This window comes from Emydura macquarii, unplaced genomic scaffold, assembly GCF_026122565.2.
Source record: "Emydura macquarii macquarii isolate MOO-44397 ecotype Brisbane River unplaced genomic scaffold, CSIRO-AGI_Emac_v2 contig_2975, whole genome shotgun sequence".
NCBI classification, from domain to species: domain Eukaryota; kingdom Metazoa; phylum Chordata; order Testudines; family Chelidae; genus Emydura; species Emydura macquarii.
In genome coordinates, this window is record NW_027133112.1 from 2,700,744 (window position 1) to 2,726,989 (window position 26,246).

General features: G+C 39.2%; 1 protein-coding gene across 11 annotated transcripts in view; it reads right to left on the bottom strand.

Annotated features, from left to right (window-relative positions):
• FHOD3 (formin homology 2 domain containing 3) overlaps positions 1 to 26,246 on the bottom strand; it is a 586,676-nt gene that overhangs the window by 536,658 nt on the left and 23,772 nt on the right. For all 11 annotated transcript variants that reach the window (XM_067569969.1, XM_067569968.1, XM_067569967.1 and 8 more), the window contains exon 2: positions 1,274 to 1,380. In XM_067569969.1, coding sequence (XP_067426070.1) covers positions 1,274 to 1,380 — 107 coding nt within the window. The remainder of the gene's footprint in view (positions 1 to 1,273; positions 1,381 to 26,246) is intronic.

Below are 26,246 nucleotides of genomic sequence, written 5' to 3' on the forward strand. Positions count from 1 at the left end.
CCTGCGGTCTGGCCCTGTCACAACACGCACATATGTAAAATCTTTTTCACTTAGGAGATGACCTTTCATAAACAATGCCCACCATAAGAGACCAGCATAAAATATTCCCAAATGTACTGCTTAAAATTCTGTTCCACGTTTATTAGAAGGCCACATCTCTTATGCAACTGATTTTTGTCACTCCTTTTGCTGGTTTCACCATATTGTAATCAGTGATGATGCAATTTAGCTTAGTAAAAAATATTAAACTACAGAAAGGCCATATCCATCATACTTTGTATAGCATCAAAGAATGGATAGGAAGAAAAATAAATAAGTAAAGTATTCAAAGACCCAAATTTCTCCCTGGCAACAAGCTTTAACCAATGCAAACCCCAATTGGTGCCCCTTTGGTACTGCCAACCTAGTGATATATGTTAAGCCTGTACACAGGCTGTACACAGGGTTTAACCTGCCCTTAGAGCCTCAGTAAAGTAACGTGGATTACACAAATGCAACAGAGGAAAAACATCTGGTATTTGTACATTGTATACCTTGAATATGTATAAAGATAATTGTCATAAGGAATCACCCAAAGACACAGAAGAAATCAGACACCAAACTCTATTAATGTATTTACTGATAAATGTATGTGATGATCAATAAATTTTTTTGGTCTCAGTATCAATTGTTATCAGAAATAATCAGTTTATTAAGACCAATATTATAACATTATACTCAATATGCCCCACTGAGCAGTGTTTTACAATGGAAAGACTCTCTCTCTCTCTCTCTCTCTCAAAAATTTTCATACTGGGAGTCTTTCCATTGACTTCAGTGGGCTCTGGATCAAGCCTATATTCATAAAACCAGGTCACTGAAGACTACATCTCAAAGACCATCATTTGGCAGAGAATTGGTAGCAGGTACACTGTAACAGTCTGGGCGAACCAAGATTCTTAGTGAGGTTACAGAGGAAGCACAAATACTGCTGAGTTATATACATATTAGAACTAGGTAACCAGTCAAGGTAAACAATAGATATTATATAGGACTATTTGAAAAAAGATCCATCCTAGAATAATTCATATACTAAAGACACAAAAGTAAAGAACAAAATAACTTTTTGCTTCTGGAAAGCATTCAAGTGCTTATGAGTAAAGAAATGAAAGTGAGGCTTTTCTGCTTTCTTAGCTGAGTCTCAAAGCACCAGATTAAGTGTCCACATCTCCATTATTTCAACATGTCCTGATAAATATGTCTTTTATTTAAATCTGGTAAATATTTTACTTACCCAGCATCCTCCTGGAAACCTTCCAATTCATCTCTTTGTTCCGCTAAGGTGGATTCTAAATCCAGATAGGTACCATTGTGAGACAGTTGCAGTGTACAGTCATCAAGCTATAAGGAAGAAAAATCAAAATATTGTAATTCTTTGCATTAATAAATTACAAAAACCCGCCCTACTTTTGGATTTTCTCTTGTTTTTAAAAGCAGAAAAGGGGAAATCTTACAGCACGTGACACTGGTGAAGCACCTGTTCTCCCCTATTTTAACTTTTCTACCAAGTCCTAGGATATACATTGCACTCATTATTCTTCCAGCAAAAGAAGATAAGACACTCTTATTGGCAGCCAATACGAGTTCTGAATTTCTGTAGCAGCCATTTCAGTTATTAAGTACTCATACCCCACCAGAGCCTGAGCACACACTTCCTTCATTGCTCTCAGCCTCAGCTAGCAAAAGCAGCAAAATGTTTGATACACACACAGATAGATATAGAGATACATAGACATGCATGTGCACACTTCAGCCCTCCAGCGAATTCCATGTAATTGATTCAAGGAGAGATTCAAGGAAAGGTTTCGTGCTCCAACTAAAGATTACTTTAGGTTATCCCTTGGATCAGGAGGCAAAAAGTATCTTTTGATTTACACCAGAGTGACTGAAACCACAATCTGTCTCATAGTGCTACTACCGTATCTAGGGCTTGGAATATCTGTTCACTTCTGTTTAGATTTTTCTTTGGGGGAAAAACCCCCCCCAAAACATTGCTTTTACATGAGCCATTCACAGTTCTCTCTCTACTTTCTTCTGGGAAGAAGACATTTAAATGGCATGGCACATACACAAGGCTCAGTTTACTGGCAAGAAAAATTAAATAAATTTAACTCTTTGATTCTTAGGGATTAAAACAAACCTACATTAAAATCCATAGGCACAGATGCTGCAATACTAGTGCATCTATCTTTTTGATTAAGAAGGAATATCAATCTACACAGAACTGGAAATACAGTCTTTAGGGAAAAAGAAATGAGGCTAAGGACTACTATGGGAAACTTTTCCCCCGTAGCCCAGGGTATCAACTGAAATGCTAATTTATTCACAGCAATGCCAAAAGGCAAAGTACTAATTAGATAAATGTTCTGCTGTCACTATGGGGATTGGGAGATTTGCCCACAATTTCCAATTCTACTGCATAACTAGAAAAATAGGAACTGTGCTTTACTAACATCTGATGACTTTAGTCTATAAAAGGCATGACAAGAACAGGAAGTACCTGATGAGCTAGTTACAGGAAAATGGTACATTCTGCCTATTTTCAATTCATCACCATAGTTTCAGTTGAATATGGCATTATTCATTTCTGTCCTAAAACTTTGTACAATGCATCTAAGAACTAACACTCTGGTGATGGGGGGCATGCACCTAAATAACTATTACTTCAGTACTTGAACTATGCTGCATTTCACCAAAGAAGTGGCACCTTTTCAATGGTGGGGAGGCAAGAGGGGCGTAAAGTAATTCCTACGTAAAAGGACCAGCCGTTCATTGTGAGGAGCCACTATGAAATACTAAGGCATAGTCTACACTTACTCAGAAATTCGGCGGCAATCGACAGGAGTTATGCAAGCTATTCTGCATAGCTTGCATAACTCCCGTCGACTTCCTAACTTCCTTTTAGCGTGCCGTCTCCACGGCACTGCACCAACGGGAAATGCATATCTGTCGACGCAGCGCTATGCCTTTTGAGGAGGTGGTTTAATTGAATCGACTTTTGGATCGATTTAGCAGGTCTTCATTTCCGCTCAATCAATCCGGATAGATCGATCTGACGGTGGTGAATGTGCCATCATCAGTATGTACATGCCCTAAGACAGACAGATCACCTCATGTAGATTCACTCTTCCTCTCTTTAGACATCCCCTACTCTCCCACCGCACTGGTCAAGTAGGGGAGACTAGAATCACTGCAAATTCCCATTGGTGGCACTTCTGCTGATTATTCCCTCAGAAGAAGAGGGGAACTACATCCCCTATATCTGAAACGACACAGGATTACAGCCACAAAACACACAGCATTCCTAAGATTTGTGCCAAGATTGACTGTACAATGTACATGCTCCTTTGCCCAGCTTACTCTTCCTCCCTCTCTGGGCACCAGCAGGTGGTTCACTGGGAGAACATAAGAGACAGGCTCCTTGTTATCAGTTCTTGTGCTTGGCCCACAACAGCACAGCACTGAACTGCAACTTTGGGTAAAGTCCTGCTCAGCACCCTGTAGCCCTGGGCTGAAACATGCCCACTGCAGATGGAATTATTAGGGAATTTAGCTGAGAAGATCTATCAAGTCTCTACCAAACATGTGTGAACTGCAAATTTCTAAAAACTTATATTGTGGCCAAATTTGGGCAGATTTTCACAGGGAGAGCAAAAGGCACATCTCTGATGCAAAGGTCACCCCACTGCCAAATTTCAAGCCCCTGTGCCAAAGCATGGGAGTGCTAGAGCTTCCAAAGAAAAGATCACCAGGAATTTTTAACATGGGCAAACAGTGTATTTTTCCCTAGTCTCATTATCAGAAACACCTGAACTGTTTTGGCTGAAGTTTTCCAAAACATTTCAGCCAGAAGCAAACATCTGGAATGGAAAATTTCAGCCCAAATGGTTAAAGTTCGGCAAAGCTATAAGCAACTGAAATAGGTTCTTATAATGAGAAGTTGATGATTTTGTAAATCTGCAGTTTATTAATTCTGTGAACTCTGTATGTATCTTTAACAAGTGGCAAACTTCATTTTGAATGTGGAGGCTAGCTGTATTCACTGTGAGCTTTAGCGTCATGTTGAATGAAATTTCACAAAAGGGCCATTGACTGAAGTGCCCAACCACTGATATGCAACAGCACTTAATATATTCTGGCTCCCAACCAGGAGAACTGGTTTATCAGGCTAGAGGTCACCTGACAAGACTCGTGGTCACCTGTTGAGGCTGACCAAAGACTTAAACCCCGCCTACCAGAACACAAGGACTTCCAAAGGAAGGATGAGTTGGAGAGAAGAAACCCATACAGGGTTTACTGTTTTTATATGGATCTGCGTGTTTCTCGAGTGATTAAGTGAAGAGCAATAGCGCTGTAGAACTCTGTGCACAGTGTGTGTGTTTATGCTACAACTACCATGTAGCTCCTGAGAGAGTTAAACTGTAACCCAGAAGGCTCACACCTTCAGTGGGATTCTGGAAGACTACATGTTTAAGTTACAGTGGGAGTCTGAAGAGTCAGCACTAAGCACAAAGCATAGGCAGCTGAGCCACAAGGTCGCAGCTAGAATCTCATCAGATCTCATCAGAAAAGGAAACAGTTTATTCACAGACTAAGCATAAGAAACCCAGTTATTCCACTGAGATTATATTAGGTCCGAAGAAGCAGTAGGCTAGAGTTCTTTAAAAACTCCTCTAAAAATGTTTTTCCCCAAATAACTATTACTGAGGAAAATAAAGAGAAAATTAATACTTAGGACGAAAGAATCCGATGCACAGCTACAGACTGGGGACCAACAAGCTAGGCAGCAGTTCTGCAGAAAAGGACTTGGGGGTTACAGTGGATAAAGAGCTGGATATGAGCCAGCAGTGTGCCCTCATTTCCAAGAAGGCTAATAGCATATTGGACCGCATTAGTAGGAGCATTGCCAGCAGATCGCGGGAAGTGATTATTCCCCTCTATTCGGCATTGGTGAGGCCACATTTGGAGTAGTGTGTCCAGTTTTGGGCCCCCCACTACAAAAAGGATGTGGAGAAGTTGGAGAGAGTCCAGCGGAGGGCAACAAAAATGATTAGGGGACTGGAGCACAAGACGTATGAGGAGAGGCTGAGGGAAATAGGCTTGTTTAGCCTGCAGAAGAGACGAATGAGGGGGGATTTGATAGCAGCCTTTAACTATCTGAAAGGGGGTTCCAGGGAAGATGGAGCTAGGCTGTTCTCAGTGGTGGCAGATGACAGAACAAGGAGCAATGGTCTCAAGTTGCAGTGGGGGAGGTCTAGATTGGACATTAGGAAAAAGTTTTTCACTAGGAGGGTGGTGAAGCACTGCAATGGGTTACCTAGGGAGGTGGTGGAATCTCCATCTTTGGAGGTTTTTAAGATGCGGCTTGACAAAGTCCTCGCTGGGATTATTTAACTGAGGTTAGTCCTGCTTTGAGCAGGGGGTTGGACTAGATGACCTCATGAGGTCCCTTCCAATTCTATGATGACAGAAGAAAGAAGTATTTAAAAGGCCCACAAGAATATAAAGAATCTCCCTGAGGAGTATTATTTTATAAATTTTATACAGAGAAGATTATAGGAAACAATTATAAGAACATAAAAATGACCATACTGGGTCAGACCAATGGTCCATCTAACCCAGTACTCTGTCTTCAAACTGAGGCCAATGCTTCAGAGGGAATGTACAGAACAGTGATTCATTCCTCTATTGTCCACTCCCAGTGTCAGGCAGTTAGAGGCTTAGGACAACCAGAGCATGGGATTGCATCCTTGATCATCTCAGCTAATAGCTATTGATGGATCCATCCTCCAGGAATTTAGCTAATTCTTTTTTGAACTCAGTTATACTTTTGACCTTCACAACATCCCCTGGCAATGATTTTATAGACTTCTATTATAACCCCCTTAGTCGTCTCCTTTCCAAGCTGAACAGTACCAGTCTTTTTAATCTCTCCTCATACGAAAACTGTTCCATATCCCTAATAAGTTTTATTGCCCTTCTCTGTATCTTTTCTAATTCTATAATCTCTCTTTTGAGATGGGGTGATCAGATCTTCATGCAGTATTCAGGGTGTGGGCATACCATGGATTTATATAGTGGCATTATGATATTTACTGTCTTATTACCTATCCCTTTCCTACTGGTTCCTACCCTTCTGTTAGTTTTTTCGCTGTCACTGCACATTGAGTAGATGTTTTCAGAGAACTATCCACAATGACTTCAGTGGTATCAGTTAATTTATATTCTATCATCATTTTGTATGTATGGTTGTGATTATGTTTTCCAATGTGCATTACTTTGCATTTATCAACACTGAATTTCATCTGCCATTTTGTTGCCCACTCTCCCAGTTTTGTGAGATCCCTTTGTCACTCTTTGTAGTCTGCTTTGGACTTACCTATCTTGAGTAATTTTGTATCATCTGAGAATTTTGCCACTTCTCTATTTACCCCTTTTTCCAGGTCATTTATGAATATGTTGAACAGCACAGGTCCCAGTACAAATCCCTGAGGGACACCACTATTTACCACTCTCCATTCTGAAAACTGACCATTTATTCCTACCCTTTGTTTCTTCTCTTTTAACCAGTTACTAACCCATGAGAGGACTTCTCTCTTATGTGAAAGGTAATTGAAAAATGTAGTCAAATAGTTAAAAATTCAAAATAAAAAGGTATTTTAAAAACACAATTCCTATTGTTTCTTATCCTAGCCCTAGTCTGTAAAAGGACAAGGATGCTCTTTGCCCAAATGTAAACCTAAAGGAGCCATTTCATAAGCTAAATATGAGTAAATAGTGTAATACTGTTGCAAAAAAAACCAAAACAAACATCATTCTGGGATGTATTAGCAGGATTGTTGTAAGCAAGACACAAGAAGTAATTCGTCCACCCTACTCCGAGCTGATTAGGCCTCAAATAGAGTATTGTGTCCAGTTCTGGGCACCACATTGCAGAAAAGATGTGGACAAACTGGAGAAAGTCCATAGGAGAGCAACAAAAATGATTAAAGGTCTAGAAAATATAACCTATGAAGGAAGATTGAAAAAATTGGGTTTATTTAGTCTGGAAAAAAGAAGACCTATGGGGGATGTGATAACAGTTTTCAAGTACATAAAAGGTCGTTACAGGGAGGAGAGAGAAAAATTGTTATTGTTGACCTCCAAGAAGAGGACAAGAGGCAATGACCTTAAATTACAGCAAAGGCGCTTTAGGTTGAACATTAGGAAAAACTTCCTAACTTTCAGGGTAGCTAAGCAGTTGAATAAATTGCCTAGGGAGGTTATAGAATCTCCGTCATTAGAGATTCTCAAGAGCAGGATAGACAAACACCTGTCAGGGATGGTCTAGATAATGCTTGGCCCTGCCTTGGGTGCAGAGGACTGGATTAGAAGACCTCTTGAGGTCCCTTCCAGTTCTATGTTTCTATGATTTTCAGGATCAGGACCCAATTGCTCAGCTTCCATTCCTACCTCCTGTGGTGTCATCACTTCACTAGTTCTCTGGTCATCAGAGAGTCTTCCACGGTGAATACCACCTGAAATTTGAATATAAATCTCAAGCAGGCAATGGAGCAGTGGAGGGTGGGGGGAAAGGGAACTCTCTTTAAAAACTGTAAGGAAAATCTTTTCTTTAAAGACTATAAAGACATTTTTTAAAAGTAGGACACCAACGTATTCTTATTTTTATTTTGCTGGTCACCTTTACAAATTAGTTTTGGTGGGACTTCTATTTCTTTGTGCCAAAATTATTTTTACTGCAAGGCTAGTGAGCTCAATAGGACCCATCAACAGGGCTTTAACAGCAGCACAAAGGCAGTGAAGATTTCTCAGATGGTCAGTTCTTTAAAAAAAAAAAAAAAGAAAAAGAAAGAAAGAAAGAAAGCTATGCCCCATTTCTCCTCACTATGTAGTTCTTATTGCTAAGCAACCAAAAAAAGCTGGTAGTTTCCTTAAACTTTGCAGTTCTGTCTAAATGCAGCACTGAAAAGAAAAAGAGCAGGAGGGCAAAAAGAACAATAGGAAGGAAAGCAAGCTATTAGCCAGCTACCTGAAGACAATTGAATGCCCAGTGTCCCCTTTCGAAACTACAATGGAAATTTTTTCTGCTTTGAATAAAACTTAATCTTAACCAGTCATTCTTTTTGCTTTTACTGTCTTTAGTTCCTTATTGTCCAAGAGCAATAGCTAAAACCGAAAGGGGGTTGGCGGGGGGGGGAATGGAGCATTTGCCTCTAATACGTTAGTCACATGTATTCAGACTGAATAATATGAAGTGTGCAAGCATTACTGCCCCTCCCCACTCCTGTGCATGCGTGGGCACACACACACTTCTTATTCAAAAAGCCTAAAGCAACATAAATGCAACACGCTTATTGCCATGCCAACTGAAACTTTAGGCAAGCTGTTTTCTTTTTCTTCAGAATGCTTAGCTAGGTTATAGAGCCTGAGTTTCAAGTAGACTTTCCTTGGCTTTTTCTAAGTTCTCTGTCCCAGAGCAGTGACAGTCAATATGGAAAGAGCCAAGATGCTATATACCAGGGCACTCTCTCTCTCTCTGTGTTTTATTATAACAAAAGAAAACTGTCTCAAATTATTACAGTCTTCTCTTTTTTTTGGCTGTTCTTTCACTCAAAAAAAACCTGGGGCCATGGGATTGTATTTTTCAGCAAGGAACTTACAAAGTGATTTTCTCCCCTACATGTCTATAGCTGTGTTTGCAAAAATCTATGTATCTCAAATGACTGTCCTGAAGACTCTGAAGTTAGCTACAAGATGATGGCCAGTCGGTGTACAGACCAGTACAAACCATTTTCCAGGTTTTATCTTCTATTTAAACTAGTGATGGACGACTTCCAAAAGGTTCAGTTCAGATAATCACTGAAGGTTCAGAAACCAAATTCATACCAGGCACAAGCCCACTGATGTTTACAGAGTTACAACTGAGGTAAATTTTTTTCCTGAAGTTATTTGAACAACCTGACTCTGCAAGACTGAACCGGAAATATCACAACAGGCTCTCTCATCATATTTCTGATAGTTCTAACTGGAACTGTTAGGACAACTTGTCCTGCTGCATTTTGTCCTTTCCAGTCTCACACGTTATTGAGATGAACAGGGCTGTTCAATAAAAGGACTTTTATTTTTTAAAGTTACCTGATTGTTTCAAAATATTAGAAAATATTTGGTTCATACTACTAGCTTTTGCAAATTCTTATCTTCTCCAAACCTCAGCACTCATCCCTAATTTAAACCCTTATTTGGTGGCAATTGCTCATGTTAATTTTGGCATGCTTTTTATCCATTTAAAAAGTGGTTTTCATCATGGGGGGAAAAGTGTTGATTGTCACAGACAAAACTAAATTGTTTTATTGCTAAGTCTTCCTTTTTAAGCCTCTTTAAGCTTTATTAATTGTATATATTACAAGCCTGTCACGGTTGCACACTCCCACTGCTCAGTTTTTAAATATGCTCCTTTCTGGTTCAGTTGTTTCTGCAGTGGAATGACAATCCTGTTACTGGGCCCTGTGAAAGCCAATTCTGTCCTTGCCTGAGCCATCTCCTCCCACTCCTCCTTTACTAAACTCCTTCTTGCCAAAGGGGGAAAAATGCCCCCAGCAATTCTGATTTCACATCTACATTATTTCAAATTGCGAAGAGATCTTCGCATCCATCATAGTACAATTTAGTAAGAGAATTCTAACAGCCTCTCTGGACCCTAAGTCAAATTGGTTGTCACCAAAGGGTCAGAATAGGCAACTAACAGAGACTATTTTATTCTGTTTTCAGAAAGAACTGTGTTTTGATCAATAAACTTTGATTAACATTGTTACATTTCATCAGATGTATAAGTTTGCTGCAGCTGCAAGTGACTCAGCCTTTAAAATGTGACAGTTGATTACTACTATGATTTAAACTCAATGAATAACATAGAAAGAAGAAAAAAAGTGCATTGTTTTAAACCAAAGGTGAGTGCCAAAGATTCTGCATATTTCAGCTCTGCCACTGGCAGGTCTGATAGCAAATCCCCATTCTTCAATCTGTAACACATGATCCTTTCAGAATACAGCATCCCAACATAGGAGCCACCGGTCAGAGAGCGTGTTCGATTTTATTAGTTTGTAGGAACAAAAATATATTTTAAACTCACTTATCTCTTGTTTCTTATGGGGTTTTTGTTTGGTTGGTTCGGTTTAATACAATTTTGTAACTCAAGATCTTAAAAGGTTTAAAAAAAAAAAAAAAAAAAAAAAAACAATGAGAGTTCTGTGGCACCTTAAAGACTAACAGATTTATTTGGGCATAAGCTTCGTGGGCAGAAACCCACTTCATCAGATGCATGGGTCAGATGCATGGGTTTCTGCCCACGAAAGCTCATGCCCAAATAAATCTGTTAGTCTTTAAGGTGCCACAGAACTCTCGTTGTTTGCTAAAAACAGACTAACACGGCTACCCCACTGGAACTTTAAAAAAAAAAAAAAAAAAAAAACTTTACAAAAACGAGTCTCTCCACCAGGCTCAGGTTGAAAATTAAGGCCTGCTTCCAGCAGTGAGCTCCACCAGTGTGAAGGCCTGCACCCACACAAAGCTTCACTGACTTCAGGGGCCATCTACATGGAACTCATTGCAGGATCCGGGCCTAAATCTGGAGAACAATTTATCTTCTACATTTATTATGTTGAGGAAAAAATTCAGTGGCTCAGGAGGTGAATTTACCTAATGAAACAGCAGGCACAAGAGCTGCTTCCATATTTTTAACTAAATCAGTGGTTTGTTACTAAGGCTTTTATGTGTAAATATTAGCACTCTAGTGTCTATTGAGTTAACGGCCAATAGTCAGCACTTAAACAGCTGTTTTCACCCTCAAGGTGCTTTACAAACTTCAGGGCCTTAAATGTGCGCATGGACTTAACTTTACATGCTGTGACTAGTCCCACTTAAATCATCTGGACTACCCACAGAGTGTAAATTTAACCAGGAGCTTAAGTGTCTGCAGGATTCAGCTAAGGGATCAGAGGCAAATTAAATTAAGAGAACTTGCTGCAATGATATGAAGGTTCCTGCTTCGTGACCTCATCCTACATTCCTGGCTGATTCCAAACTCCCATATCACATCCTATCTCCTGCTCTATTGCCTCTATACAGTACAAATGTCTACCACTGGTGATGTGTCTGAATGTACAAATTATAACATCAATAAACACATTACAGCCAAAGAAACCACTGGCACAATACAATGCCAATAAAATATTCCATTAATTATTTTACTACCATTGAAATAAAGAAAACGAAAACAAAAGAACTGTTAAACAAATATTATGGATCTGATTTTAAACAACAAATGAAAGGAAGTTCAGAATTAAGACCGCAAGTCTTGATATACTCTGTTGTTCCTTGCTATTTCAAGAGTCTCTGAAATGCATGTAATTAAATACTGTGAATATAATTAATCACTCTGAATATACATAGAATATTTGCTGCAATACTTAGATACAAAGGACTTGCAGTGATTCTACAGCTCTTTCGTTCCGTGGATTACTTTCCCAAACCACCTCTGCCCAACAATCCAGCCCTCTATAGCTGTGGTTCTCAACCAGGCGTACGCGTACCCCTGAGTGTACACAAAGATCTTACAGGGGGTACATCAACTCATCTAAACAGTTACACAGTTTTACAACAAGCTACATAAAAAACACAAGTAAAGTCAGTACAAACTAAAATTTCATACTGACAATGACTTGTTTATACTGCTCTACATACTATACACTGAAATGTAAGTACAATATTTATATTCCAATTTATTTATTTTATAATTATATGGTAAGAATGAGAAAGTAAGCAATTTTTCAGTAATAGTGTTCTGTGACATTTTGTATTTTTAGGTCTTATTTTGTAAGCAAGTAGTTTTTAAGTGAGGTGAAACTTCTGTTCTCAAGACAAATCAGACTCCTGAAAGGGGTACAGTAGTCTGGAAAGGTTGAGAACCACTGCTCTATAGCATGGATCAAATACAGATCAAAACCAGAACTCCCAGAAAAGTGGAACCACTGTGTTTTCTGGTGCTTCAGCACTAAATTCAATGTACATTTTCAGTGATTTTTTTTTTAAAGGATGAGAGTAATGTATCTGTCTGCACACAGTTACTTTTTTGGTTTGCAGATTCCATACTGGTATGTTTTTCCCACCAGTGCAGCTTTTCTTAACTAAGAATAAACTAAGTCAGGGCTAGCAGATATTGTTACATGTATTTCTTTGAGTGATCAGAGAGGAAAATAGCTATAAAACCAGAAACCTTTGTTTGGAATTACATACAACATTTTGGCTGATGCACAGGGGATGCCTATGACTAACATGCTCAAATTACCATTTGATGGGAATTACTGTGAAGGTATCCAAGGAAATGGAAATAATTGTGTTCTCTAAGAAGGAGATAAGCCAAGAAAGGGAGGGCAGGATGAGCTTCAGTGGAGTTTGTCATTTTGGGAATCTTATGTTCTCAACTTTTTTTGTTTTAAGTGTAGGAAAATCTCTGGGATACTATAAGGTTTTTAAAGATAATATGAAACCCGGGAAAACCAAAATGATATATAGTTTGAGAAATGTGATTTCATCTGGCTTTTTTCCTTGCTTGTTCTTGAACTTCTGATATCCATGCAGCGTTTCCATTTTCCAAATATTTTCTGAAGTGATGTGGAATTATTCTATTATCTGCAATCCCTGCTCCTTAATGTGCATCACTAGCACTTGTATTTCTATCAGTGAGTTATTCCTTCCAGCCTCCACTCTGTTAAGGACTATAGTTAAAATCAGTTTTTTAACTCAGCAGTTATTACTCTTCCTGGATTGAGCACATCAATAAATTACTGGAATTAAAAATTAACTCCTAAAAAGTCAAAAAAAAAACAACCCTACCATATAATTTATAGCTGCAGCAAATGGAATACAAAATAATAGACTACATCGATTTGTAGGACGGGTGCTGGTGCTCATTTAGTAGAGTGCTCAAATGTGTGCTGGACTCTTTATAGGACAAACAGAAAGACAGGAATAGAGACAGCTATGGGAGAGTGGAAAATAATGTTGGGAGCACTGAATGATGGTGAAAATACTGTAGTCTGCATGTTTTCTCCAGAATTCTCACTTCCAGGTTTACAAACAGTGCAGAAAGTGATCCTGAGAGGGATTTTTTCCCCTCCAGAACACACATTTGGCATCAATGCTTAGTCATCATCCACTTTTTCCTTCTGTTTGATTAGCTGCCAAGTGACCTTAATCCATAGTATTAGAAAAGCTGTTTGCACAGTGTAGAACAGGATCTGAAAGTAAGGAGAACCTCTGCGCTCTTTAGGGCCTCATCTACACTACTAATAATACTGTCAGGGGACCACATGGGTGTTCCCTGACTTGGTTAAAAGATCATTCCTACAAACAAAATATATGGATGCTTCAGGAATGGGTAAATAATATAATACTATTTATATGATCAATGGTATGCTCTCCCTGTGTCTTCCATTCTGGATACCCTATCTCAAAATGGATACAACAGAAATAAAGGAGGTGACAAAAATCACCAGAGACATAAAAATCTTCCATACTTAGGGCCTTATCCAGTCCCCACTGAAATAAAAAAAAGGCTCCAACTAACTTCAGTGGACGCGGGATCAGATTTTAAGAAAGATGGGAAAGACAGAGACAGCTTAGAAAGGAGGTGAATGAAAGAGGATTTGAAAGGAGTCCACAGAATAATGAACGGTACAAAGTAAATCAGTCTCTCCTATTTAACCTCGTTCATAATACAAGTACAAAACTAACAAAATAATTTTTTTTCATAATGCATTATTAGCCTGCGCTCATTGCCACTAGACATAGTTGAGTTCAAAAGCATGGGGGGGAGGGTTTCAAACAGGATTAGACATTTATATGGATAATGAGAACATCTGTAATTCCAATGCATAGGGGTTTTTAATTAAGAAAAAACATAAACCCTCATCTTCAGGACATCAGCCTATTACCAACCACTAACTGTTTTTCCACAGTTGTCCATTATGGGTTTCTTGAACCTTCCTCTGGAGTACCTAGTACTTCCTATTATCATTGACAAGATATTAGTCTATTACGGTATGATAATTTTTTTCCCCACATGACTTTAGTTGAGTGCGAGAATTGGGAGCTATCTACATTGGAAAGTTGGAACTTTGGAGTAAACAAATCAGGACATATCAAAGATCCCTGAATTGATTGTATTTGTAATGGAGACAGGGAACTATACTACATATTTTAAACAAGTTTGTAACCAGTTAGCGACATGGTTGGCTTTATAAAATAGTTTGTGTCCACACAATGTGGTTGATATGCAGTTAGTAACCATAGCAGCTAACAGTTTTTCCACCCTTGTAACTATCCTAGTCTGCATGTTGTCAACTATTTGCCAACCTATTTGACAGACTGCTGTTTTGCAGTGTAGATAAGACTCCTTAACTGTGCATCATAACAGTTTGGCTCCTTCCTCTCTGCTTTCTATGCAATAGGACATTCCAGAGTCCTTAGCTCTGCGTGCATGTCCTCTCCAGAAGCTATATGGGATAATTGCTCATATTTCTCAGAAGGTGCAGGCATAGCACAATCTGCAGATCTCCAAACTCAGTTAACATATGCTTGTGATTTTAAAAAATGCTGCTATGAAGACACAACTCAACTGTGTCATAACTGGGTCAGATGGGAGTGTTATGTGGTGGCTACATGAACATGGTTTCACTTGTAGTGGGAACTGACCCTTAGAATTAAAAGGATGACTACAAATACAGATTTACCATCAGGGAACTCAGGCATAGAGAAATTAAAGGCTTGATTCTGCAAGGTGCTGAATAGTCTGGCCCTGACCCAGCATAGCACTTAAGCATGCATTTAACTTTAAGCATTGTGTACTTCCATTGACTGCAGGATCACATCCAAAGTGGCTCAGCTTAGGTCACACACAGCAAGTCTCTGGCAGAGCCAAGTATTTAGCCCAGATTTCCTGAGTCCTAGTCTGGTGCCTTAAAAGTAGAATCTATTAGGGTACAAGTTGCTCTTTTAAAGATAAATACCCGGAGACAATATAATATTGGTTTCATTCTAAAAGCAGAATGGAAATAAATATGTACTGATCTATGTTATGTCATAAAAGCACCTTTTGGGTTAATGATAACTAGTGAACTAAGTAAATGCTTTCCCTGGGGGAGAAGGCCTTTTCGATAAGTAGCATTATAATGAGAAGGTCTTCAAATGTATTTTATTTAATCACATATTTAAAACCAATCTTTACTTTAAAAAATCTCTTTAAAAAAGTAGCTGGTTTACATACAATACATGTGTTTATGAGTGAGGAATGGGAAGGAAAAAACCAGGTAGGTCTTTCTCCCCTTTGATAGGCACTTCTCCCAATGCCGCCCCTTCTGTCACTTCACTTACTTTAAAAAGTGACACCATAGTAAGCTGGCTGCAACAACATAGCTAAGTTAGGAGAAGAGAACTGCCATTACTAACTAACTGTATGACTGCATGAAATGGGAATTCTTGGGTACTGTTTGTTATAACAATACCACACACTGAAAACCTATTTTTGGACGTACGGGCTTAATCAATACACACACAAAAACCTCACTTCAATTGCATTTTGGAGGTGCAGATCTTCACTATTCAATTTTTATTCATTAAAGGCAAATGGTTCATATGCCTAGCACCAGCAGGAAGCTATAAGCAAAATCTCCAAAGCAAACATGAAGCATTGGGCTCAGCTTTATTCATATAACTTCTGGTTGCCAACTTATTTTGAAGCAATTTTAAAAGTCTGAGGATTGTCTGGCATGAGAAAGCTGCTATCTATTTGTGGATACACTACACTACTTTCAGAAAAAGGATAGAGGCTAAATATTTAAAAATTCCTTTTACATTTCTTGTCTGCAAAGCACCAAAATCTCTGGGCCTGATTCTCATGTCACATACTATGACGTATACACCAGGGTAACTTCATTGACTCCAATGGCACTGCAACATCACCTTCAATAGAACTGCTCCCGATTTTAAACTGATGCAAATGAAGTAAGAACCAGGTCCTTTGAATCCAGAAGGCCCAAATCTTTCCTTTGTTTCCTAAGTTCAGAACCTCCTGTAGATAAGCTAGCCACTTTCTTTTTAAAATAAAACAAAGAGGAATGAATATTGGGGTTCCATTCAACATGCAGTCACTGAAAGAAAAAAGTTTTGAAAGTGTCCCTAAGCTCTTTCCTGTTGTACTTGGGTGATACACCGCCATAGTGACTGTGTGCATGGAGGAGCACTCTTGTAACCATGGAGATGAGCACTCGGATGCCTCTCAATGCTTTGGCTGCATTTGTAATACCAACAACAAAAGCAGAAAAATCGTGAGAGTAAAAATTTGAGGGCAAAAAGTGCTTTCAGAATCCATGACAATTTAAACAGCAGAACATTTTCTGGTGACTGGAAAGTCATTATAAATTCCACTTTAAAAAACCAGCAACAGTGGGTTGTTCCGTCCTGCCAACCAGGAAAAAGCTGACCCAATTACCACAACGAGGCAACTGGGGAAAGAAACACAAATCACAAAACAGAGAAAACAAGATGTACCCTTTTAGTCATGCACATAGAAGGGTGAAAATGCAAGACAAAAAACTAGATCTTTAGAAAATAACTTTTCCTAAACAAAATTATAAATATTTCAGTACAGATGGCTACTAACTAAATTATGAAGTACTTCTACCTTTCTTTTCAGATTCATTTTTCCTTACAATACTACGTGCACTGGAAAGAGATGCTGGCAGGGGTTTCTTTAAAACTTCATCTTCTCTTTTTTAAAAAATGTTTTAGGACTTGAGTACTCACACCTGCACCCTTACGGTAGAAACTATAACATTGGCAGTGCTAACACCTTGCTAGCCTTTAAATATGTTTAAACACATGCTTCAAACAGCTTTCGTGTTGTTTGGTTTTAGGTAAAGGATAAACAGTTCCAGCTGTTTCAATGTGAATGCTTTGCCCGAGAAAGTCATTGAACTTCCAGATGTCTCTGGTATATGATATTACAAACTTATTTCTCCTCCATCACTGCCATGAACATTTCATTTTATCCTTCCAATAAGCTGCACACAGTCATATAGATGTAATATGATTTATGGGCATGAACTGCATGAGCTGGATTTGTGATCACTGAACAGAATGGGTAATGATTAGCTCTTGCTAGCCCTTTATATCCTGTTGTATGCCTCTACTGTATGTTTCTTTTCAGGACATTACTAACCTGATTGCAGGCGAGCAAAATTAGGCGAACTAGGTAAGCTTTATTTAAATCTGCATTGTTGCATATTTGCCAATCAGTGCAACAGGCTAGAAACAAGTGCTGATGTTTTAATGGCTGCAAAACTCACAAGAGCCTATTTTGAAAGGCACCTTGTAAGACTCTGGCTGGAGAATTTTAACTGGGCAGCGTTGGCCAGTAAAACTAAATACCACGTACTTCTAAACAGAAATGAAGTTCACTTGCCACCCTGGGTGACCAACTTAAGACGCGACAGAGTTCACAGGTTTATTTACAACATTTATATTCCAGTTGTTCTGGCAGAGTTGTCTCACTCCCCTCACCAGAATTGAAGGCATGCAGCTCCTTGCTGATGTCTCTGGGAAAGAGCATGACCATGCACAGGGCCAGCCCAGTCTCTGAGTTTGTACATTTCTCCACTTACAAGGGAAAGCAAGTAGTGCTGTGACAATAAGGCAACAGAGCTTTGGCTTACACAGAGAAAATAAAAAAATGTAACTGCTCCCACCCATATGAGTGAAAGACCTTGTCACAATTATAATTCCTTCTGTGGAGTTTTCATTATGAGCCCAATTCTGCCCTCAAACCTGAACACATGACTCCTGTTGTCTTCAATGGGAACTGCATGGGTGTCTCAGAGGGCAGAACTGGGCTCTAACCAGAAAACTTGGGCTGATTTACTTTTAGTGTGTTACTCTGCTTAGCTTGAAGGTTATACTCTGCTCCATTAACTCTCACATTAATCTAGGCAGACACTGGACTGGATCTATAAAATATAGTAATCTATTATGGAACTACAGTAAATAATTGTATTTTCCAGGAAACCTGATTTAATTTCACTATTAGAAAAATGTATATTATATTATTATTATTATTTTAACTATTACTGTACTGGTTTCTGCCTGGATCCTCTGAATTAAATGGATGCTTTAGGAATAAAAATACATGGGATATTTTTGTCCATTAAATATTAAATGAATATTCTGAATGAGTGATGTTTTACAAGCCCAAACTGAATTAGCAAGTAATAGGATTTATACATGCAAAGTCCTGTGTGCTGACCAAAAAAGTCAATACACGTGGTCCGTTTGCCCCAAATACCCTTCCTGAGTGATGTGAAAATATGGATCAGCGGTGAATAAATGTGTTACTTCCTCAGGCATTATTTAATAGTCCAAAGTATAAACAGTACCAAGAGTAGACTCACGTTCAATACCTGCTCCACTTTTCAATTAATTGTCATGTTTACAGTTAACTTCATTGTTTACCTAAAAAAAAACAAAAAAACCCAACAACCCCAAAACAGCTTAACATTGAATACAAACAATAGCTATGCCTCATGCATGCATCATCAATGATAGAATCCAGGAACTGATCCTAAAAATGCAATCTTCTCCACTGAAGCTTAAGCAGAATCCCTATTAACTGGAATGCTAGGATCTCCATTAGCTGTAGTAGTACTGAAAATCCCATCCCAGCCACTACAGGAATGTAGAAAGAAGTGCTGCACACAGACTAGCTATATGATTACACCGTCTCTTTTTTTCTATGCACATTTCAATGGCCTCTTTTCCTCCTAGCTTGAATTTAAACCATAATATGCTCCATCAAAGTTGAAGAACAGCACAGGAATACAAATGCTGACATAGAAATGTATTTACTATGGGCCAGATTCTGCCACTCTCACACTGGATGAAATCTAGGCTCCATTGAGGTCAGTGGAAGTTTAACCACTGAGTTCAGAGGAGGCTGGATTCCACTCATTGGGTAGTACCTTTCCCTCTGAACAGCCCTATTGGCGTCATTGGGACGACCTGAGGAGTAAACTACTAGTCAACACAGAATGAGACCCAATTACTGGATTTACTGAGATACTTTCTTTACTTTTCTTTCTGTCCAAAACTAGTTTTGTAATTCTGTAATTCTACAAAGAGCATACATAAGCATAAGGTTTAAATGCACAGAGGGTGGGGTTGCACAGTGGCATAGCAGAGTAACTTAGCCATATCAATCTAAATGAAACTTGCAAATCTACAAGTTCCTGAGCTTTGCCAGGTATTTTTTTTTAAATGGTCTCTGATAGAATTCAGTACAAAGATGCACATCTTGCATTTGGGAACAAAGGTATATTCACCACAATGGCTTCCAAGAAGAGTTATTCATATTTATTCCAAGCCAGTTGACAGCTCTCATCCCAGAGGTTCCTTTCTCAATTCATTCACATGATGACTCAAAAGGTCTCTATCTTCCAAAGTAGCAGCTTATAATTATTAAGTTTTTTGTATTACTGGAGCTACATCCTTACCTGATAGATAATGATACACAATGCTCACAGGCCAGGAAACTGATCCAGCCTTCACTGCTAACAATACAGTAAGTGTTGAAACATGAAAAGGCTGGTGAGTGAAAGGAATCGTATTCATCATTGGATGTGTTTAAACCTGTGCTGGGAGTACTTTTGGTTCACAAACCGTTTTCTTAAATTACTCTTGAAAACCATTAGCTTCACAGAGCTCTGTAACCTCTAGTAACTATGGCCATTTCTCTGAGAGCAGCAGCCCACTTGCCTGCAAAGCCCAGAACAATGCAAAAAATTGCAATCAGCCCTTTTGTAAAGCCTTCATGGTTACTGGGTTAGCAGCAATACAAGCCAAAACTAAATTATGGCTCTTTGCAAAACAACTATTTCAATGCCAAGTAAAAATGCACTTTTGAGTAAGTGCTCAAAGTACAACAGTCTTCAGGTAGAACAGACCAATGGTAAACAAAAGTGTAAGCTATTAAGATTAATCAGTACATATATTTGAGAGCATGATCAGATCACACTACAACTAAGGAATGGCAGACAACAAAGCATGCAGTCACAAAGAGGAAGTATAGCATAGCCATTATGCAGATTTAGATGTGTTGCCTCCTATTTTAGACATATGCATACACTACGTATGTATGTTTACGAAGTAAATACATAGTAGAATGTAAGATCATTCAAAACCATATATTTTGTTAGATAATAAAACAGTGCAATGTTATTATAATTATTATGAATTACTTGTATTGTAGCTTTGGTTAGAAGCCCTAGTCATGGAACAGGACTCCATTGTGCTAAGCGTTTTCAAAACACAGAACAAAAAGACTGGCCAAGTACAGAGGGTCAATTTAGGAAGTACTCTTTGATGCAATGCAGGAGACCCACAATGGATTTCCTGTCCCAATGTGCCTTTCCTTGGCCACTCAAAGCTCCTAAAAATTGCCTCTCCCTCTCTGACCCACGTTATCAGTGTTAGCCCAGGGCGTTTAAGCAAACGCTCTCAGGGGAGAGGTTCTAGGGAGCTGGGCAAAGGGTATTCTTGGTAGCAGTCCCTTTCCTGTTTAATTCACTCCCATTAGATATAAAGCTAAACCAGTGTCTAGACCTGGGCCTGGCCACATTCAAAAAGTACAATAAGATAGTACCTCTCTGCCAAGTTTTTATCTAATTACCAAAACAATTATCCCTAGTTATCACCTTTCCCTGTGAAAATCTATGCTGCTTTGGAGGCTCATGGGGCATTGTGTCGATACATATTGGAAATATTACCCCTAATCTAAGGCCTGACCCACACTTAAGAATTTTGCTGGCAAAGCTATCTATGTCTGTTAGGGTAGGCAAACAGGTGGAAATCATAGTAAAGAACAGAATTATCAGACACATAGATCAACACAATCTATTGGGGAAGAGTCAATGCAGTTTTGTAAAGGGAAATCATGCCCCACCAATTTATTAGAATTCTTTGAGGGGATCTACAAACGTGTGGACAAGGGTGATCCACTGGATATACTCTACTTGGACTTTCAGAAAGCTTTTGACAAGGTCCCTCACCAGAGCCTCATAAGCAAAATAAGCAGTCATGGGGTAAGAAGATCTCATGGATCAATAACTGGTTAAAACACGGAAACAAGGGGTAGGAATAAATAGTCAGTTTTCAGAATGGAGAGAGGTAAATAATGATATCTCCTAGGGATCTGTTCAACATATTCACAAATGACCAGGAAAAAGGGGCAAACATTGAATGGCAAAATTTGCAGATGATACAAAATTACTCAAGATAGTTAAGTCCAAAGCAGACTGCAAAGAATGACAAAGGGATCTCACAAAATTGGGCAAGTGGGCAACAAAATGGCAGTTGAAATTCAGTGTTGATAAATGCAAAGTAGTGCATGTTGGAACACACAATCCCAACTATATTTACAAAATGATGGGTTTTAAATTAGCTGTTACCACTCAAGAAAGAGATCTTGGAGCCATTATGAATAGTTCTCTGAAAACATCCACTCAATGTGCAGCCGCAGTCAAAAAATGCAAACAGAATGTTAGGAACCATTAGGAAAAGGATAGATAATACGACAGCAAATATAATGCTATTATATTAATCCATGGTATGCCCAAACCCTGAATACTATGTGCAGTTGTGGTTGCCCCATCTCAAAAAAGGCATATTACAATCAGAAAAGGTTGCAGAGAAGGGCAACAAAAATGATTAAGGGTATGGAACAGCTTCCGTATGAGGAGAGATTTAAAAGACTGAGACTCTTCAGTTTGGAAAAGAGACAATTAAGGGGTATATGATAGAGGTCTATAAAATCATGAATGACATGGAGAAAAAGTGTTATTTACCCCTTCACATAACACAAGAACAAGGGGTCACCCAATGAAATAAATAGGCAGCAGGTTTAAAACAAACATAAGAAAAGCACTATTTCACACAACACACAGTGAACCTATACAACTCATTGCCTGGGGACAGTGTGAATGCCAAAACAATAACTGAGTTCAAAATTGGATTAGATAAGTTAATGGAACACAAGTCTATCAATAGCTATTAGCCAAGATGATCAGGGACGCAACCCCATGCTCTGGGTCTCCTGAGCCTCTAAGTGCCAGAAGCTGGGACTGGACCACAGGGGATGGCTTACTCAAGCATCTGGTCTTGGTCCGTCAGAAGACAAGATACTGAGCTAAATGGACCATTGGTCTGACCCAGTATGGACATTCTTCTGTTTTTATCAGTGTGGAAAAAAATCGTACCCTTACCTGACGTAGTTATGCCAGCAAAAGCTCTATTGTAAATGCAATTACACAGGCAACAAAGTGCAGGTATAACTTATTTTGTTAAGTGATCTAGGTAAACTCTTTTGCTGATATAAGCTGCATCTCCACTAGCAGGGTTTACCAGCATAGGTATACCAGCAAATCTTTTCTAGTGTAGATATGTGCTAAACCTTGTAAAGTGGACCACAGTGTTTGGTGATGGATATAGTGTAAGTTCCTGTACGAACATTAAACAATAACTGAAGAGGAGTACCAAACTGGGGAGGGAGAGGGACAACATCAGCAGCAAATACCTCATGAGTTTACCTTATTTGCAGTAGTATATCTCCCTTTCTAAATATTTATATTGCACCCAACATATCATGAATTAAACAAAAAACAAACAAAAAAAGACCTGTTCCCGCTCTGCCCCATAACTGTCTGTTTCCCTCTTCACAAGCATATTGATGTGACTAGAGGTAACATGTGACAACATCATATAATTAATATAAACCATTGGTCGCAGCTTAGAACTAGAACCTGCCATCCACAGGTCAGTTCATTCCTATCATCTTGCCCATCTGTTATGCATAGTTCCAGTTCATCTCCACTATGGATTAAAATAAGATAGGTGCTTCCATCATCTTTCAAACCAGCTGTACTTCTCAAACAGTGCATGTGCCAGACTTTGTTGTCATTTGGAATATAACTGTAGTTGCAACAAAAGTGAATGTATTTGTATACGTAACATTATGTCTCCCTACAAAAGAGAGAGAATGTGAAAGAAATAAGATGCCTGCAATATTACAGAGAGTGGAGTCCCAGTTTAACTAGGGCTTTCTATTATTTTCATGCTGACTGCTAAAATCATTTAACTATACATCAAATATATTCTTCTAAAATAAACAGCTTCCACTCTGAAATGTAAAGTTTTGCTTGTACAATAATCTCGAAGCCTCTTTGGTGCCATGGTCATTCAATTCTCACTCACTCAACATAGCCTGGACCTCCACAGGTCACCTCAAGTTACACGACAGTGTTAATCACACTGGCTTGTCGTGGACCAAGACATGGGTATCTTCTGAGGTCCAGTGTTTGTTTCTGCCACATTAGGTTTGGCAGCTCATTTGGATTTGTGCGCTACCTCTGCTTCAGATGGCAGCTCAGGAGGGCAACAAGAGACATTCTCCTCAAGGCAGATCACCGAACCCCTTAGCATCTTCAAGTCCAAGTGATCTTCTCTGGCTTTCCCTACCTCAATTCTAGAAATTCAGATTTCAAGACCACAGAGGTGAGCCTAGTCTCCATCTCAGAGGGGATCAGATACTCATCCTATTGGTTCTTGGATCTAAATCTTCCTGCAAGACCATGCGTAGAAGAGTTCAGAGCATCCATTCTCTATCCTCTGACAGCTCAAATCCAGCTTTCCCAGATTGTGTTGCAGATATGCAAAGCTTTCCCATCCCAAATGTTTTCCTCAAATAGGAATTCTTCAATGATGTCACCACAGTCTCTAAACCTTTAGGTGCCTTATCAGAGCCACATGCAATCTGCAATGAGGAATATGCCATGAATTCCACTGCTATTTTTTCTAGGCCTCAAAACTGCAAACATAACCAATGCTGTGTTGTCTCCCTGAGTCTGTAGGTAGCCTGAAGCAATGGCTACGAGAGACGTAAACTGCCCCATTCCTCTTAATTTAATATACCTAGAAATACAGTCTACCTGGGTTTGAGAACACTTTCTTGCTTCAACTGATGCAGCATGTCGTGGTGCACACTCTCAGTAACATGGGTTACTGCAAGCACATCACCCCAGACTTCTGCTCGCCACACTGACTCCCTAAAAATATTCATATATTCTGTATTCCTAATAGGCTTTGTGTTAAAAACGAAAGCTTAGATTCAGGAGTACAATTCTTCAGCAAGCAGTGGAATTCATGGCATATTCCACATTTCAGATTATGCTGCATCATCATCAAGTTCTGTCACACAGGAAATTCCAATATTCTGAAAAAATTTAGCCCCATTTTGGAACAAAAACTAGACCGTTTAAAATTTCTCATGGAAGGGAAAATCCCCACCGCCAAAATGTTTAAATACAATCAAAACATTTGTTCAGAAAATTTCAAACCAAATTTTCTCCTCAGAGCCCAAATGCTGAGGATCTCAGATCAGCCGTGGCCCCCCCCAGGCTCCCGGCACACCGACAGTTTAAACTAAAGGCAAGTCTAAATGTTAAGCCAACGTTTAACATGTTAGCTAAGACGTGCTAAAAATGTCCCCTAGTGAAGACAAACCCTTAATGGGTTGAGCCCAGGATATCTAAAATATTGCCGCACAGTCCGGAACCACAGCTCAGCTCCTCCAGCAGAATCAAACTGGCAGATGTCAGTTCATTCGTACAAGAGCTTTCCTCCAGGGGCTGGTCCATGGCTAGAACCCACTCCAGCAGGAGCTAAGCAGTACCGCAAACCCCACTACTTTCCGTTCCAAATGCACTGCTGAAAGGCTCTCAGATACTATTGTGATGGGCTGGTTTGAAAACCTAAGTGGAATAAAACAAAATGGGGGGTTAACTCTGAAACCCTCAGATACTAATGTTGACATTTGTATTTCAACTATTTTACAGTTGATCACTAGAGGAGAAATATTCCACTAAAGTGTTTTTTCCATAACTCCAAACTGCCACCCAAGAACCCGAAGCTCCTAGTGTCCCTTACTCACGTGCCAATGTCCCCGCTCAGAAAAAAATTAAGGAGTACTTTTTAGTGGTTAAAGCAGGTGAAATGGGAGACTGGAGATTTATTTTGTGACAGGACTGGGAAGGCAAATTTACCTGTGTAATCCTGGGCAAGTCAGACCTTGTCTATGCTAGGTTTTTTGTACCAGTGTAGATACACCAATGTAGCTGCAACAGTGCAAACCCCCTGTATAAACAAACCACAGAGGTGCAACTTATCACAGTTTCAAACCTACAGACAGCTCTAACTCATGCCAAGGGAGACCAGCTCTGCACACAGTGGCTCCCAAATCAAGGCTTTTATTCAACCTCTGCTCATACTTCTACAACTTGCACTGAGTGTTCCTCAACTGTGGCCAAGAATCTGGCCTAGGCATCCTTGTCTCCCAGTATAAGGTTATAATGCATGGCCCAAAGCTAGTGGTTAACATCAAATTCCATCGTGTTCTTTAGCAAAGAAACTGCCGTATTTGGTGTTTTGCCTCCCCTGATCTGAGAACACAAAGAGCACGGTAGCACCATTTTCAAATGGCTATCCAGTAATGCTTCTAGGGATAATGAAAATGAAGGAACAATTGTACAGCTCTGCCATTTCCAGGTTATAACATGATACTCCCACCTGGCACAAGATTGTTCTTTACTTGTAAAACAGTGGCATCTCTCTGGGCTAATTTTCCTGCACAATTACCTACAGTAACTGCTAAGACAGGCTGGCATTGGTTCCTGGTGATTTTATATTCCACTGCAGCAGGTATCCATCGCTGTGAGTTCATGAGTCAGCAATAACTGTTCATGTAGGTATCATTAATGGCAAAATCTATCTAGTTCCTAGAGGAGACTTACTCACGTTGACCAACGAATCAACATTGCTTGCAAAATGGGCTGGATTCTCCCGCTATACTGCATGATGCAAAATGAAAAGAGCTGAACATTAGAGACCAACATGAGCATTATTTTGCTACCAAACACAAGTGAAATTGTTGCTTGTGTTCCTTGATGTGTTGAACAAACATTCTGCAGCTGGGGATTTCAATTCCCTTCCCCTTTCTCCCAAACAAAAAACAAAACAACTAAAGGAAAGTAATTAGTTTCATTGGTGTCTGA